Here is an 18,579-nt window from a genome sequence, read left to right as displayed (position 1 = left end):
GTCAGGTTTCTCTTGGGCCCACATATTGACTAGAACTTTATAGCACGGCATAGAAACTGTGTTCAAGGTGTCTATTGTAACCCACAGTGATGAAGGTGCCTTTATCCTCCATGTGTAAAGGAAGTAGAGGTAGGGTAACCTAAAGGATTGCAATCATATTCAAAGTAGTTGAAATACCACCCTTATTACAATACCAAACTGAGTGGAAGAAGAGGGAGAAGAAGAAGAAGAAGAAGAAGAAGAAACAAGTTTTGCCAGTCTCTTCACCTTCCAATACACAATACTCGTACCTATACTCATAACGTTCTATGGTTCTGCTCTCCGCTCTGAGCTATACTTGGTGTCCGATACGTCTTTTGTCCGATAACCAAAATTACACATTGAAAAGTTTAACGTTTCTTATCCATTGACAAATTTGTACGTGTAGTTTGTACCTACACCACCTGTTTAGGTACTTGCCCATTGTGAATAAACCGTTTCCTTTCTTACCTACATTCATGGGATGAATATTGCGAAATGGAAATTTAAAATGGTAGGAAACTATGCAATTTGCAAAATGTACATTCAGTCGCAATTGCATGAATTTTTAATAGCCATTTTCTCATTTGGTTTTTCTCATAAAACGGAAAAAAAAATACTGGGAAATTTTCACACAATTTTATGTAATAGGTGGGTATCGTACCTATCTTCTTAAAATAGGTATCTTTGATACTTGTATTCGAGGCCTAATTGAATGCAATTTAGGTCGAACTTCTGAATGAGAACAAAATTGATACAATAGCCTAATAGTCCCAGGTTCCTATAGGCGTTGGCTGATATTCAGGTAGTACCTACCTATAATACAGATAGACATCTACTGCCTATCTATTTGAAATTGAATACTGTAATCAATTCTCAGTCCTCGCTTTGCAATTCTGTCGACAGGGAACTTTGAATGGAGAAAACAAATTGTTTTATTACTGAGGACGTTAATTGTTATTGTATCCAAACGTAGAATTAATCGCGAAATCAAATTAATGAAGAACTTTCTACGTTTAAACGTTTTGATAATGTGGCCTGCCTGTATTTAATGCTAGTAGACTGAAATGTCCTACTTTGGCAGTCTAAATGAAGCTTTCAGTAGACCGTAGGACTCACCGACTCACTCCGAAAAAGAATCCCTGCGGGGCCCCCAATGATCAAATGTGGCTCTAAGGACATTAGGTCAAAGTTAGTTTCCAATGGTGGTGAAAATAGCCGACCATAAAAAAAATGGCCTGTGATAATTGCCCGTCAAACAATCAATAAAATCAAATTGTTGTTTACGATTTTCAACGAAACAACCGGCCATAAATCCATTTCTATTTCAAGACTTCCGAAAAAGAATCCCTGCGGGGCCCCCAATGATCAAATGTGGCTCTAAGGACATTAGGTCAAAGTTAGTTTCCAATGGTGGTGAAAAAATGGCCTGTGATAATAGCCGACCATAAAAAAATGGCCTGTGATAATTGCCCGTCAAACAATCAATAAAATTAAATTGTTGTTTACGATTTTCAACGAAACAACCGGGCATAAATCCGTTTCTATTTCAAGACTTAGGACAGGTATGAAAAACCTACCTCTTGAATAAAATTATTCTATTAGTATTGGTGTAACTTTTAATGTTCATGAACTCATGAACCAAAGTAATTAACGTTATTAACTTTCAAGACTTAGGACAGGTATGAAAAACCTACCTCTTAAATTTTTCTATTAGTATTGGTGTAACTTTTAATGTTCATGAACTCATGATCATGAACCAAAGTAATTAACGTTATTAATGTCAGGTTTCTCTTGGGCCCACATATTGACTAGAACTTTATAGCACGGCATAGAAACTGTGTTCAAGGTGTCTATTGTAATCCACAGTGATAAAGGTGCCTTTATCCTCCATGTGTAAAGGAAGTAGAGGTAGGGTAACCTGAAGGATTGCAATCATATTCAAAGTAGTTGAAATACCACCCTTATTACAATACCAAACTGAGTGGAAGAAGACGAAGAAGAAGAAGAAGAAACAAGTTTTGCCAGGTGAGCACATTGCATATCTAAAATTATTTCAGGCATTCATACAAATTTTGTATTTCATTATTCCTTTTTCTTTTCTTTCATTTTGCGTATTCTTTCTTTGTAAATGAAATTGTCGACATACAAGCTTTATACGTAATTTATCTACGAATTCAGACCGTCTGACATCGATTCAATGTACCTTCGAAAAATCTCTAAATATCCAGCCAGAATTTTCGTCACTAGTGTTCTCAAACTGGTTTTCTGTCAAAGTTTTAAGAAGATTTAACAACATTAATCCTATTTCTAGAATAAATTGATTTGAAGGACCTTCAAATAATTAATGTCGCAGAATGACGTAGAACATTCTTTATTCAATTTCCTTGACCGTGCTCTTCAGAAGTTTATGCTATTAAACGAAAATCCAAAATTACAGCTACCTACCTATTTGTGAATGTTTTCAATCCATTACACTTCGAGGTGTTAGAACTGTTACATAAACTGAGGAATTTGTATCAAGCAAAATACCGTAAAGAAGATTGATTATTCGATAAACAACTTTGCTAGTTTTTCCTCGAATACTAATGATAGTTTAATTACAAGATAAAACTATCTATTCATCCTCACCAAGATAGAAGTACCTACAGCTAGACACTACATTTGATAATCTTGGAACGTGCTCAATTTTTCTCGGCGTATTCAGGGTCAATCGAAAATCTTCTTATTGAACTTTGCTGTTTTTCTTCAAAGGGTAAGGACGAAAATGCAAGTGTAATATGCATGGTATGCATGGAGCATACATTATTCGAGTATGAGTGAGGGTCATAATGTTACGTATATATGTACCTAATGGAATCTTTGTTTTATTGTAACTCCGAGTGTTCTATTGAGAAAATTGATTTGTTTTACACAATCATATAACCCAGCACATATGGCCTAAGGATGGTTAGGGTGTATTTGAACAAATAAATATTAGGACCTGTAGTCTTAGGGAGGTTCTATATTTATTGTAAATAAAAAAAGTAATCTAAAATCATGATTTATTTGTGGTGAAGCTGAGAGCTTCTCCACTCTCAGTAAACTCAACTTCAATTCAATTCAAACACACACCTGTCCTACCACTTGAATTTCGTCAAATAGGTAATCATTCTTTCTACTTTGTCTGCTTTCAGGATTGTGGGCACTGATAAACACCGCTGGCACTTGTTTGAAGGGAAAGTTGGAGAATCAAGACAGTTCGTCCCAATGGGATGCTTTGCTCAAAACAAACGTCATCGGAACATTGAAAACGGCACGAACATTCTTGCCCTTGCTGCAAGCAAAGAGAGGTATGTTCCTAGGTTTAACTAGTATTATAGCTTTGCTATACTGTAGTAATAGAAAGTTATTAAACTTGGGAAAATTAATTTCCGATCGATCTCAATTTTGTAAAGGTGTGTCCAAACATAGTCGACCGGCCGTCGTTCGCTCAAATTTTGCAGACAGCTTCGACATTTTATGATGGTCAAAAGTCTCCGCGGGCCGGACCTCGGTTCGGCCGCTATTTAATGACAAATCTTTGAAAAAGCTCGAAAAAACTTCGCAATTCCCAGGCCTTTAGATTTCGCCCAAAATCGCTCGAACATGGCACGAAGATTCGATAAATTATGTAGATCAAAATCCACAGGGAATTTAACTCGTATACCTACCTACTTAGTTATGGGCCTGCGTGAGTATGCAAAATATCATATTCACCACAAAGTAGGTATGTCTATAGAAACGTAATAACATATTGCGTAGGAAATATTTGATATTCAGCAGATAATGGCAAAAATTTGCATGATGATCAATACAAAATAAAATACCGTCTCTGAGTGTGGCACGAAGATTCGATAAATTATGTAGATCAAAATCCACAGGGAATTTAACTCGTATACCTACTTAGTTATGGGCCTGCGTGAGTATAATATCATATTCACCACAAAGTAGGTATGTCTATAGAAACGTAATAACATATTGCGTAGGAAATATTTGATATTCATGCAGATAATGGCAAAAATTTGCATGATGATCAATACAAAATAAAATACCGTCTCTGAGTCTCTCTTTAACAATGCAAATATAAAATAATGCGAATATGTATAGGTAAGGTTCCTACAATTTTATCGTAAGACATGGTAAAAGAAGAATAGGTAGGTATGATGCTAAAATATTTAGATTTGCCGAGATTCATCTCAGCAATTCCAATAGAAGTGAGAATAATTTTTAATCTGCATGCTAATTGAATTTAACAATGCAAATATAAAATAATGCGAATATGTATAGGTAAGGTTCCTACAATTTTATCGTAAGACATGGTAAAAGAAGAATAGGTATGATGCTAAAATATTTATATTTGCCGAGATTCATCTCAGCAATTCCAATAGAAGTGAGAATAATTTTTAATCTGCATGCTAATTGAACTCATCGGCATGACTCGTGAATAATTGCATTACCGTATTTGATTACAGATTGTAAGTCTGTAATGCTATACTCATATTCTTATTTCTTGTAGCCATATTTACATTGTAGGTTTTTTTTACATGTATTTCTTGTAAAATATGTTTTTTACGTGTGTATTTTTTGTTCCTATTATTCCTATACTTCTGAATTACGATTACGCAGAACTTGAGGTGCGCTATTCTAGCTTTACTAGGTAAATTTTAGTCAAAACCTGAATTCGATGAGACTAAAAATCCATCACAATCATTGCCTTGGCTGGGATTTGAGTTAGCGCTTTCCTGTTTGTCAGGCGAACACTTCAACCACAATGCTACCTAGACAGTCCTTGTTGAAGATGAAGATTACGAGAACATCCTGGATTCTTTATCCTTTAGAACTTTTTTCAACTAGGTTAAACCAGGGGCCTGTTCCTCGAATAGTCTTTTTACCCTACGGTATAGGTAGATTCAAAGTTGGTAGATTCGTAGAAGCTTACCCCTCATTTAGGGCTGTTCGCTTTGATACCTCCTTTGAAATAAAATCAGTGAAATTTCTAAATATCTTTGAAGATGAAGATTACGAGAACATCCTGGATTCTTTATCCTTTAGAACTTTTTTCAACTAGGTTAAACCAGGGGCCTGTTCCTCGAATAATCTTTTTACCCTACGGTAGGTAGATTCAAAGTTGGTAGATTCGTAGAAGCTTACCCCTCATTTAGGGCTGTTCGCTTTGATACCGCCTTTGAAATAAAATAAGTGAAATTTCTAAATATCTTGTCGGACTAAATTTGGGCAATAGAATGCACCCTGTTTATTAGGAACCAACAAGTGGCTTGTACTGTATAACCATTCAAATATCCAAATGCTATTGGAATGTTTATTTTGCAGGAATTTATTCTGAAAAGTTATTTCTGGAAAATTTCATTTTCAATAAAACCTAAAACAAACATTTGCTCTCTGTTTTTATTGTTTTACATATTTTCGAGGAATTTTATGGTTTTGTAAAATAGCCTGATTTAATTTACCCATCTGAACTTGTCCATCACGAATCCTTTTCTGTTGGAATTCAAAATATCCAGAATGCCCCTGTCTTTGAAGGCTAACCAGTGGAACAGGATTTTTAATTTATGGATTTTTATTAGTTTGAGTTTCCCTACAGTTGGTTCACATTCCCATGATAAAAAAAAACTTTTAATTTCCATGTTTATACTTTTGTTCGGCATTCCAAATTGACATATGACCTATCACATTGTTGATTTTCCTTTATTTTACATTTAGCTATTTGCAAAACTCGTACGTATTAGGTATTCGTTCTACATTTTTTTCTTTTTCATTTCCCATGACGAATAAATAGTTTTTTCTTTCTCTAAAATTTATCTTCATACGAGTACCTACTCGTTCTCTTCTGACTTCTACTATCAAGCATGTTTGACAAAATTAGCATAAAATTCAATTGTTTTCAAGTATAGTTTTTTAAGCTACTACCCCTACTCAAAATTAATTTAAGTAATAAAAAGAAAGTAAAAAATCGTTTAGTTACCTATTCAAGTATAGTTTTTTAAGCTACTACCCCTACTCAAAATTAATTTAAGTAATAAAAAGAAAGTAAAAAATCGTTTAGTTACCTATTACCTACATTTTCCCCACACTGATAATATTGAAAATGAATGATGTGACGTATGAACAAGGGAAAAGATTTTTGTGATGAGCACATTGCATATCTAAAATTATTTCAGGCATTCATACAAATTTTGTATTTCATTATTCCTTTTTCTTTTCTTTCATTTTGCGTAGGTATTCTTTCTTTGTAAATGAAATTGTCGACATACAAGCTTTATACGTAATTTATCTACGAATTCAGACCGTCTGATATCGATTCAATGTACCTTCGAAAAATCTCTAAATATCCAGCCAGAATTTTCGTCACTAGTGTTCTCAAACTGGTTTTCTGTCAAAGTTTTAGGAAGATTTAACAACATTAATCCTATTTCTAGAATAAATTAATTTGAAGGACCTTCAAATAATTAATGTCGCAGAATGACGTAGAACATTCTTAATTCAATTTCCTTGACCGTGCTCTTCAGAAGTTTATGCTATTAAACGAAAATCCAAAATTACAGCTACCTATATTTTGTGTTCAATATAATACCTACTTATAATAATATTATCATCAGAAGGTACAATTTTATTCCACTTTCATTATCAAATTTTGTTTGGTGCTTATTTGGAAATTCAAACGTTCCCCTACTAAGTAAGATAGGTACGTGCAAGTAAAAATAGTCATACTAAAAACAACCATAGTAAAATACCTAGAAGATATCAAAACTATAATATTATCTGGCATTCTGATCTATAATATTTAAGGGTATTTGAGTGAAATTTCGAGTGTATGGCCGCCATACACGCCTTATATGGACGCTACGCCACTGATAATATAATAATATTATCATCAGAAGGTACAATTTTATTCCACTTTCATTATCAAATTTTGTTTGGTGCTTATTTGGAAATTCAAACTTCCCCCTACTAAGTAAGATAGGTACGTGCAAGTAAAAATAGTCATACTAAAAACAACCTTAGTAAAATACCTAGAAGATATCAAAACTATAATATTATCTGGCATTCTGATCTATCAAATAGTTCTCATATCGAAACAACTTTCTCTCGTAACAATAGCACACTATAATATCTTTCAATTTCCAATATTGTAAAGTGATCGAATTCTATAGTTCTCATATCGAAACAACTTTCTCTCGTAACAATAGCACACTATAATATCTTTCAATTTCCAATATTGTAAAGTGATCGAATTCCAATTTTCACGGTACACTAAATAATGCCTTAATGTTCAATCATAACTGGTACCTGGTGCATATGACATGGTGGTCAGGTAATGTGTTCTCTGTGTAATTTATACAGGATGGAATTCTTTAGAATATTTTCCCGCATAATTCAAACTGTAGTTTATTTTGAGTACAAAAATACACACATCCAAAAGAAGAGATTTTTTGTGACCCATAAAAAAAAGTCTCCGAACTTTCTGATTGTCTACTGCGAAACTTTGTGGTTTGTACTCGTACCTAGGTATCCGTGATTACAGTAGCATGTCCTTTTGGGCCAAGGAACTATATGATTTATAGTTCCTAGCTTTAAATCTCATTTTCTGCAACACAAAGTTTTATTGTAATTTATACAGGATGGAATTCTTTAGAATATTTTCCCGCATAATTCAAACTGTAGTTTATTTTGAGTACAAAAATACACACATCCGAAAGAAGAGATTTTTTGTGATCCATAAAAAAAGTCTCCCAACTTTCTGATTGTCTACTGCGAAACTTTAAGGTTTGTACTCGTACCTAGGTTTTCTGCAACACAAAGTTTTATCAAAGTAACTAAGTCTTTAAGCTATGGAGACCGAAATACATAGGTTTTTAATTTCGCAACATGTTTGTAGACCCAGTACCTAAGTTGCCTGTAAACCACAACGCGACGTGAATAGAAACTGTAAAAGTTTTATCAAAGTAACTAAGTCTTTAAGCTATGGAGACCGAAATAGGTTTTTAATTTCGCAACATGTTTGTAGACCCAGTACCTAAGTTGCCTGTAAACCACAACAAAGTTTTATCAAAGTAACTAAGTCTTTAAGCTATGGAGACCGAAATAGGTTTTTAATTTCGCAACATGTTTGTAGACCCAGTACCTACCTAAGTTGCCTGTAAACCACAATGCGACGTGAAAAGAAACTGTCTCCCCTCAGCTCAAACCAATCACATCTCTGAATACTTTTGACAATAACATTGATGGCAAAAATATTCTCTCATACGTGTCTTACGGATAGACTTCTAAATTGATTTTCTTGACAGAAAAGATGTTGTAGGAATACGTAGGGATGCCTGCTCTTATGAAGAGTATGGAGTAAGGTCCCTGTGGCGAAGATGGCCCGGTTTTCAAGATGGCCCACCCCTCAATATCTCACGGATAGACTTCTAAATTGATTTTCTTGACAGAAAAGATGTTGTAGGAATACGTAGGGATGCCTGCTCTTATGAAGAGTATGGAGTTTTTATTTCAAGTCTCTAGGTTATATAGAAAAAATTAGAAAAATAGTCAAACGTTAGGTGGGCCATCTTCGCCACAGGGACCTTACCTATGATTTGAACGTGAGGATAACATTAGTTGACACCAAATGGTGTAACTAATGACCGAAATCTAAGTATGGATAGGTTTTTTAAGCACCTAATTGACAACATGGTGAAAGACTTATGTACCTATCTGCTTCACAGAATTTTCCATCTCAACGTATGTCAAAAATACGCGAGTATCTGGTTCAAAACAATAAGGAGAAGAAATAAATTCCCCATTATTGTCATCTTTCAGAACTAAATGGTCTAGAAAATAATGCCAAGTAAATATTTTTTGAATTTTACAAGGAAGAAAAAAAAAGTTTATTTCAAGTCTCTAGGTTATATAGAAAAAATTAGAAAAATAGTCAAACGTTAGGTGGGCCATCTTCGCCACAGGGACCTTACATACAGGGTTCGAGCGAGGAAGAAGCCCCTCTTTAAAGAAGGAATCAATACTGCTTTTTAGTCCCATTCGAGCAGGATAAACAAGGTATATTCTATTCTAGTATAACCAACTAATCTGCTCCGGGAATCACAGAAGGGCTCCATGTGAATAATATCCTAAGTCCTAAGAACTGTTCTACTGGTACTATTTTGTGTACCCTGTATTGTGGGTACATCTTTAATAACACGCATCGAATGTATTACAGAACAGTAGATTAATAGATTACTTCTCAGAGATAAAAACAATGGGTTTTATAATAGATTTATCTCAAAACGATTATTTATCCGTTTAGTTTTAAATGAAATCTGGAGCATACAAGACTTTCATTATGTAAAGAAATCAATTTAAACTCCCTCAGAAACCTAGATATTAGTAGAATAACCCATTAAGGTACTAGTGTACCTATTTGGTAATGGATCTTACGTATTCTTGAGAGTTCAATGCAACGGTCAATACATTAATTTTAGACTTACTCTTTATCATGGACACTCGTTGCTATCTTGAAAGCCCAGAAGAGGTTAGGTAGTAGAACAGCCGCGGTAGACATAGTAGATACACGGAAAAAAGACGGAAGAACACGCGAAGACCGAAGGATACGAAAACGAAACGTTACACAGATATTACAATAAAATAAAAAATATATACCGTAACGTTTCGTTTTCGTATCCTTCGGTCTTCGCGTGGTCTTCCGTCTTTTTTCTGTTTACTACTTTACTGTCTACCGCGCGGCTGTTCTACTACCTAACCTCTTCTGGGCTTTCAAGATAGCAACGAGTGTCCATGATAAAGTAAGTCTAATTAATATTTGGTAATGGCCTGTATTGTTTGACTTTTTTTTTCTTCAATCCATATTTTTATTTCCAATTTTTTCAGCTCCAAGGTTGTCTGCATGTTTTTCAGTGTGCAATGTTTTCTGAATATATTCCAAATTTCTCAGTTTGTTTTATTTCGGTATTCCTCATATTAGGTAATATAGGGAGTTTTGTCATCTCCACTAATATTGGGAGTTTTAACATCTCCACTAATATTGGGAGTTTTGACATCTCCACTAATATTGGGAGTTTTAACATCTCCACTAATATTGGGAGTTTTGACATCTCCACTAATATTGGGAGTTTTGACATCTCCACTAATATTGGGAGTTTTAACATCTCCACTAATTTTGGAATTAGGAACTTCAAGCAACGAGTGTCCATGATAAAGTAAGTCTAATTAATATTTGGTAATGGCCTGTATTGTTTGACTTTTTTTTTCTTCAATCCATATTTTTATTTCCAATTTTTTCAGCTCCAAGGTTGTCTGCAGGTTTTTCAGTGTGCAATGTTTTCTGAATATATTCCAAATTTCTCAGTTTGTTTTATTTCGGTATTCCTCATATTAGTTAATATTGGGAGTTTTGTCATCTCCACTAATATTGGGAGTTTTGACATATTCACTAATATAGGGAGTTTTGTCATCTCCACTAATATTGGGAGTTTTGACATATTCACTAATATAGGGAGTTTTGTCATCTCCACTAATTTTGGGAATTAGGAACTTCGTTGCTAGTTATCTGTAGGCTTGAAATGTGTTTTAATCCACTTAAAATGATGTTATTAAAAATAACTCTTCTTTCTAGTAGGTAGTTCACTAAATATTGTTATCGTTTTTCAAGTGTTACTCCTTCGCTCCCCCTAAATCAGTTTAAACAAATGATCCAACTCTAGTGTCTCTACAGTTTACTCTAAATATGTAGCTAGAGCCTTCCTCAATAGATAATGGGCCATTTAATTTGAATAAAAAACACATTACCTGAATTGCTGGGGTACCACATGCCTGTTTCCATTGGAATTATAATTATATTTTTATTTAATTTAATTTGACACCGCGAAGGGATTTAATTTATTTCATGAAACATCTTGTACATATTGTGCATAGGAAGATCAGATCTATGTATGTATGTATGTATGTATGTTCAGATGAGATTTTAAATTAAATTGATACCTAGTATTTAGACAAGGATCTTGTCACTAGATGTTTGATGAATGTAATGGACCACAGCTATTTAGATCTGGGTCCAGATAAGATCTTAATGAAATGGATAGCCTTTAGACAAGAAGTTCAATTGAAATGGATCTTAGATAGTAGCAACGTGTAGGAGAAATGGGTCATAGCTATACGTATGTAGGTGCCAGCCTATTATTTAGCTTGTGGAAGGTAGTGCGCCTGCCTTGTAAGCGCTAGGTTGCAACTTGCGACTTGCAAGTTCAATTTTCAAACGTTTTGAACTTTATACTAAGCAGATAAGGTTCGTTCTCGAAACGGCTGATGGCTTTCTCCTATAATGTCTTCCTTCTCTCCTAGATTTCTGGATGATAAAGATGAGACGTCCCGTGTTACAGACGTTACATTTCTCTCTATCGAACCTCTCAAAAATAAACTCAATTGCCTAAGGTAGGTACTTTCAGTTCTGGTCTCTTTATTTCAGGAATGGGGTCGAACTCACAACTCCTGAGTTAGGAGTCTGTTAGATCGCTATATTTCACTTTTGTTTATTTAGCGTACAATAGAAACAGCTATAAATCAGGCATAGATACGTCTCTCTCTCTCTCCTTCCCGTAATTCTATATATGAGGTATGGTCATGATTTTTTCTTTATTTGAAAGGTAATTGTTTGCCATTTAGTGTTTGACCTCTGAATAAAATTTCGGGTAAATGGACGCCGCGGATAGATCGAATGAAACTCGGTCTGAAAAATCCAATTTTCGACCACTTTTTCCATAATCTGAAGCCGTATATCTGCAAAAACGGTGAATGATGTGTACCAGGTGCTCCAAAGTTAATTTTTTTATCACTATTAGAGGTTTGTTTTTCAAAATGCTATAAAGGTACATACTATTTCAGGTATGGTCATGATTTTTTCTTTATTTGAATGGTAAAAGTTTACCATTTAGTGTTTGACCTCTGAATAAAATTTCGGGTAGATGGGCGCCGTGGCTAGATCGAATGAAACTCAGTCTGGAAAATCAAATTTTCGACCACTTTTTCCATAATCTGAAGCCGTATATCTGCAAAAACAGTGAATGATGTCTTTCAGGTGCTCCAAAGTTTATTTTTTATCGCCATAAACTAATGATTTTACACATATCCCGAAGGAAAACCATCCAAAGGTGTCAAATCGCACGATTGTGGAGGGAAATTATGAGGGAAATTGAATCTCCCCCTTTTTCCATTTATCTCTCTTTCTCTCGTTTGCTCTCTTTTCCCGTGCATATTTATCTCTTTTCCTCTCTCTTTCCCACTCTCTCCCCCTCCTTCTCTGTTTCTTTCCTCTCTTTTTCCTCTTTCTCTCTCCCTCCCTCTATCTCACTCTCCTTGTCACATTTGTGGACTAAATACCAAATTTCAAGTCTCTAGCTCATACTGTTCCCGAGATATTATTGAATTACACCGAAAACCGCCAAAAAGCGGCCGAAATGCCACCAAGCGTTGCATCGATCTTAACCAAAAGTTTTGTGTCGCATCCTTGTCACACTCGACAGCTTCATACCAAATTTCAAGTCTCTAGCTCTTACCGTTCTCGAGATATCTTGTTTACAGACAGACAGACACACACATGAACCAATGGCTGAAACTTTGATGTGCTAACACAAGAAAAAATTAAACCAAATGTTTCGCTTCGTTCGAGCTATCCGAGGGGCCCGTATGCCCGAACTTAGTATTCAAATGAAAATCATACAAAGGTGTCAAATCGCACGATTGTGGAGGGAAATTGAGCGAAATTATGTGCTAACAAAACAAAAAATTAAACCAAATGTTTCGCTTCGTTCGAGTTATCCGAGGGGGGCCGTATGCCCGAACTTAGTATTCAAAACACTAAATGGCATACTTTTAGCTTTCCAATAAACAAAATATCATAACTATACCTCAAATAGCATGTCTTTTATAGCAGTTTAAAAAACAAACCTCTAAAAAAACACCCTATATTAGTTATGTAAAATGAAGATCAGTTACATGAGTTACATTAAGGTATCAGAGATGAGAGACCCTATCCTGACTGGGGAACCAGATTTAAATAATAAGAAAAGATTGAGATCTAAAGTTTGATTTAGATGTCCGGCCGGGGTGTACCTACCTCATTTAAATTAGAGCACCAAACAATATATCCCAATAAACAAAACATCATGACCATACCTCAAATAGTATGTCTTTTATAGCAGTTTAAAAAACAAACCTCTAAAAAAAACACCCTATACTAACTCAGTTAATAATACCAGAGCCACATAAAAAGGTAGAAAAAGGAAATAAATTTGAAAGATACAAAGTGAAAGGTGAAAGAGGTAAAGAAATTTAGAAATCAAGAGTAACGATCTAGTGAACGCATTTTCTTCGTTTTAGTCTCAATATTTTTTTTAATTTTTATAGTTTTTTCTGAGATAATAAAAAAAAATCATGAGAATCACCAATTAATAATGGAGCTCTAAGGGTTAGGTGGTAGAGAACGCCTCCGGCGTTAACCTCGCCTAGTAATTGCCTTCCACTCAGGAGTCTATTATTATTATTTTTACTTTACTTATCCTATAGGAAGGAAAGTAATGTAATCGGGTCAAATTTTCGATGGCCAGTTTTTAGTGTCAAAACACGTTTTGAGGTCCCTAGAGCCTAAATCCAAAGTTTCAGCCATTGGTCCGTGTGTGTGTCCTTCCGTCTGTCTGCCTGTAAACAAAATATCTCGAGAACGGTAAGAGCTAGAGACTTGAAATTTGGCATGCAGCTGTCAAATGTGACAAGGATTTGACACATTTAGTGTCAAAACACGTTTTGAGGTCCCTAGAGCCTAAATCCAAAGTTTCAGCCATTGGTCCGTGTGTGTGTCCTTCCGTCTGTCTGCCTGTAAACAAAATATCTCGAGAACGGTAAGAGCTAGAGACTTGAAATTTGGCATGTAGCTGTCAAATGTGACAAGGATTTGACACGAAACTTTTGGTTAAGATCGGTGCAACGATTGGCGGCATTTCGGCCGCTTTTTGGCGGTTTTAGGTGTAATTCAATAATATCTCGGGAACGGTATGAGCTAGGGACTTGAAATTTGGTATGCAGTCCACAAATGTGACAGGGATGCAAGACAAAACTTTTGGTTAGGATAGGTGCTGCAGTTGGTGGGATTTTGGCCGTTTTTTGGCGGTTTTAGGTGTAATTCAATAATATCTCGGGAACGGTATGAGCTAGGGACTTGAAATTTGGTATGCAGTCCACAAATGTGTCAGGGAAGCAAGGCTTTTGGTTAGGATAGGTGCTGCAGTTGGTGGGATTTTGGCCGCTTTTTGGCGGTTTTCAGCTATACCTAATTTTACCTATATCTAATTACTTGGGCGGAATTAATAAATCTGCCAAAATAAGCAAATTCTATTTTATTTTCGTCCTATAAAACGGAAATGGAGGAATTGATACAGAAAAGTATCTATGCTCCATCAACTCTATCTAATTGACAGGAAGAAGTATTACCTACTCGTAGAGGTGCTAGTCAAAATTAGCAAATTATTTAATTTGTTGTTACTATACCTAATTATTATTTATTAATAAAATTAATGATTTATCCCTCAAAGAAAGAAAAAGACGAAGAAGAAGAGGAGCAGGAGAAATAATAATAAGAAAGTGTAAAAAAACTAATGCGAGTACAAATTTTTGTCGATGGTGGGATTCGAACCCGGGACCTTCTGCATGGCAAGCAAGCGCGTTACCACTGGACCAACCGTGCTTACAAGACTCTTTGTATTTTGATTCTCTGATTTTGCATTTTGTTCTGTTCGTAATTTATTGTAAAATCTCAAACGCAAAGGTTATTGACTTATGATGATTAGTCTGACTCTGGACTATTGTTTTTCGCTGAATTTTTTCGAGTACTATACTAATACTAGGTACCTATATGTAGATCCAGTTTTCTTAAATTTAAAAGGTTTAAATTGCCACACGTTCCGTGTTCCATGTGGCAACCCTGATTTGAAAATTTTGAAATTATTCGTACAAAACTTAAACTTAATTTTCTTCAGCCGAGGTATGGAATTGTATCCTCATTTATTTGAGAATTTGACCACATAATAATGGAGCTCTAAGGGTTAGGTGGTAGAGAACGCCCATGGCGTTAACCTCGCCTATAAGTAATTGCCTTCCACTCAAGAGTCTATTATTATTATTTTTACTTTCCTTATCCTATAGGAAGGAAAGTAATGTAATCGGGTCAAATTTTCGATGTCCAGTTTTTAGTGCCAAAACACGTTTTGATGTCCCTAGAGCCTAAATACAAAGTTTCAGCCATTGGTCCGTGTGTGTGTGTGTCCTTCCCTGTGTAAACAATAACTTATATTGATATACATTAAATAAATATATTTGATTTGATTTTATGTTATTTTTTGTGTCTTTTCTCTCCCATCTGCCAGCCTAGTTAGCTTGGTTGGTAGAGCGTCTGCCTTGTAAACGCTAGGCCGCGTGTTCGATTCCCGCCTGGGGCGTATTTCATCCTGGACGGATAATGTTCGTTCTCGGAACGGCTGGCTTTCTCCTATCCTGTCTTTCTTCTCTCTTCGTTTTCGGGACGATAACACCTTAGCAATTACAGTTCAGTTCCCTCTATCAAATCTCCCCCCTATCTATTGAGGGACATGATGTACATTACTCGGACTTTCCTTCCCATTGGACAAGGAAAGGAAGAAGAATATGGCTAATAAAAAAAGTAAAAAAAAAAAAAAAAAACTACAAAAAACATGTGTTTCTTTTCCAGTCTTTCATGTGGCTAGAAATTGCGTTCTCAGAAGCGTGTTAAAATGTAATGAAACGCTAAAAACATATTGTGTAAAAAATTACTGAAATACAGTGACGTATTGTAATGTAAGATTTTCCAACGAGAATACAGAATTACTAATAGGTGCTCCGCCCCGCCAAGTCTAAATGGTGTTATTAAATCATACTTTGGGGGCGTTTATTGGAAGGTTCTGCGAAGCATGTAACTGTAAAATTTAAAAACATAGTGTGAGAGACAAAAAAAAAAAAAAAAAAAAAAAAAAAAAAAAAAAAAAAAAAAAAAAAAAAAAATTTAAAAAAAAAGTGTGGGGAAAAAAAAAAAAAAAAAAAAAAAAAAAAAAACTGAAACACAGTGATGTATTTGGAATGTAAGATTTTACTTCGATAATACAAGATCATTGTCGCAAGACACCATTTGGATCATTTTTATGGGGCTTAAAATTAAATGAAAATAAATCTACAAAAAAGTAACAAACACAATAAATAAATAAAATTGGCAATGCTATTATTTATTTGAAGATTTCTTAGAGCGAGATTTCATTTAAATTTAATTTTCAATGGAATTAATTTCTTGGAATATGTTCGAAATTTAATGAAATTTTTTTCGAAAAACGGCACCCCGAATTTTTCCAACACGATTCGACACTGATGACCAAAATTCTTCGACATCACAGCTCTCTCTCTCTCTCTCTCTCTCTCTCTCTCTCTCTCTCTCTCTCTTCCTTTGATTAATTAAAGTGAGACAAATTTCCATCTTGTATGCGAATTATCCCCCTTCCCTATCTCTCTTTCTCTCCTTATGTCTTATCTTCCTCTCTCCCTCACTCCCCCTTAAATGTTGTCTTCTTCCTCTCTCTACCCTTAAACTTTATCTCCCTTCCTCCCTCCCTCTCTCTCCCCTCTCTCCCTCTCTTTCTCACTCATTAGCTTCTAATAGGCATTCCTTTTATCTCACTTTTCTACCTCTCTCCTCTTCTCTCTCTTCCTTTCTCTCCTCCCTCTTCGATTTCCTTGAAATCTAACCATCACTTTTTTTCTTCTTTGTTTAAATTTCCTTGTTTTTGTTCTCTCTTTCTCTCTCTCCCCCCCTTCTCTCTCTCTCTCTCTCTCTCTCTCTCTCTACCCGTAAACCCGTATCAATTTCATTGGGGGAAATTCTTTGTCTTTTTGTCATTTCATCTCTTAATTTTTCAGAACCTCCAAGAATCTTTTCTTTCTCTTTCCTCTTTCTTCATCTTACTCCCTTTGTCTCTTCACGTAGGTATTTCTGTCTCTTTCGTCCTTTTTGTCTCTGTCTCTCTACCTTCTTTTCTTTGGTCTCTTTGGAATTTTAATCAGTTTTTACTTTCCTTATCCTATAGGAAGGAAAGTAATGTAATCGGGTCAAATTTTCGATGGTCAGTTTTTAGTTTTTAGTGTCAAAACATGTTTTGAGGTCCCTAGATCCTAAATCCAAAGTTTCAGCCATTGGTCCGTGTGTGTGTGTGTGTGTGTGTGTGTGTGTGTGTGTGTGTGTATGTTTGTTTAATGTTTAATGTTTTCTTTTCTTTATTCTCTCTCTCTCTCTCTCTCTCTCTCTCTCTCTCTCTCTCTCTCTCTCTCTCTCTCTCTCTCTCTCTCCCTCTCTCTCATTCATTTTCTTTCTCATTCCATTGTTTGTTTGAGATTTATATTTGAGTCCAACTCCAGTAAAATCTCTCTCCCCTTGTCTTTCTTTCTCTTTTGTATGATAGAGCCAAAAAAAAAATCTGGACTCTGTGGAAATCGAACCCGGAACCTCCGGCGTACAAGCGTACCAACTAGGTCACGGAGGCTTCTATAAAAAAATATGTTATTTTTTGTGTCTTTTCTCTCCCATCTGCCAGCCTAGTTAGCTTGGTTGGTAGCGCGTCTAACTTGTAAGCGCTAGGCCGTGTGTTCGATTCCCGCCCAGGGCGGATTTTATCTTGAACGGATGATGTTCGTTCTCGGAACGGCTGGCTTTCTCCTATCCTGTCTTTCTTCTCTCTTCGTTTTCGGGACGATGAGACCTTAGCAGTTACAGTTCAGTTCCCTCTATCAAATCTCCCCTCTATCTATTGAAGGACATGATGTACATTACTCGGACTTTCCTTCCCATTGGACAAGGAAAGGAAGAAGAATAGAAAGTCATGAATATGTATGTGTTTTGTGTGGTGACATTTATTTGAATAACTTCTGTTTTAACTTTATTCCTGCATAATTTGTTTCCCCGGTAAAGTTTTCCATAGAACTTCTCACACTTTTACTCTTGTAGTGTTGAGGGGTTATAAATATCAAATGTAATGTCCTCTTCCTATTGTTCAGAAGTTCTGAGGGAAAATTTTGCATTTTAATTGTTCCTCTTGGTTTGTCTGGGGTCTGGCTGGGATACGTTAAACAGGGAGTAGACCAGCTTAGTCTGGCTAGGAGACTTTAATCGGTGAGTATACCAGCCTGAATTTCCCTTGCTAAAGCAATAGCAAAGGTTGAGTGCGAAGGGCATCCACTCGTAAAATTTGTTGCCAAACCAAATGTCAGCCCAAAGCAATCACCCTAGTCAGGGCTGATTGAGAGGCTGACGAAAAACGCTGACCCCGTCTGTTCACGGGAAGAGGCGAAGAAAAAGAAGAGTAATTATTATTCCTTTTGGTAGAAAAGAGGTTTTAAAGCTGGTACATACCTATAGTAAATCAATAAAAATACAATAGTCCGTCCCTTATACCTTTTTATTACTATTAATTGTAATAATAA

At 35.5% G+C, this 18,579-nt stretch overlaps 1 protein-coding gene across 1 annotated transcript in view; it reads left to right on the top strand.

Moving 5' to 3' along the window:
* LOC103504817 overlaps nt 1–18,579 on the top strand; it is a 51,471-nt gene that overhangs the window by 18,991 nt on the left and 13,901 nt on the right. Inside the window, exon 2 of the mRNA XM_017449846.2 lies at nt 3,195–3,470. Coding sequence (XP_017305335.1) covers nt 3,195–3,470 — 276 coding nt within the window. The remainder of the gene's footprint in view (nt 1–3,194; nt 3,471–18,579) is intronic.

The sequence above is a fragment of the Diaphorina citri genome, unplaced genomic scaffold, assembly GCF_000475195.1.
Source record: "Diaphorina citri unplaced genomic scaffold, Diaci psyllid genome assembly version 1.1 scaffold134, whole genome shotgun sequence".
Classification (NCBI taxonomy): domain Eukaryota; kingdom Metazoa; phylum Arthropoda; class Insecta; order Hemiptera; family Psyllidae; genus Diaphorina; species Diaphorina citri.
The sequence above is the reverse complement of the archived record's forward strand: the minus strand, read 5'-3'. Positions and strand labels throughout refer to the sequence as shown.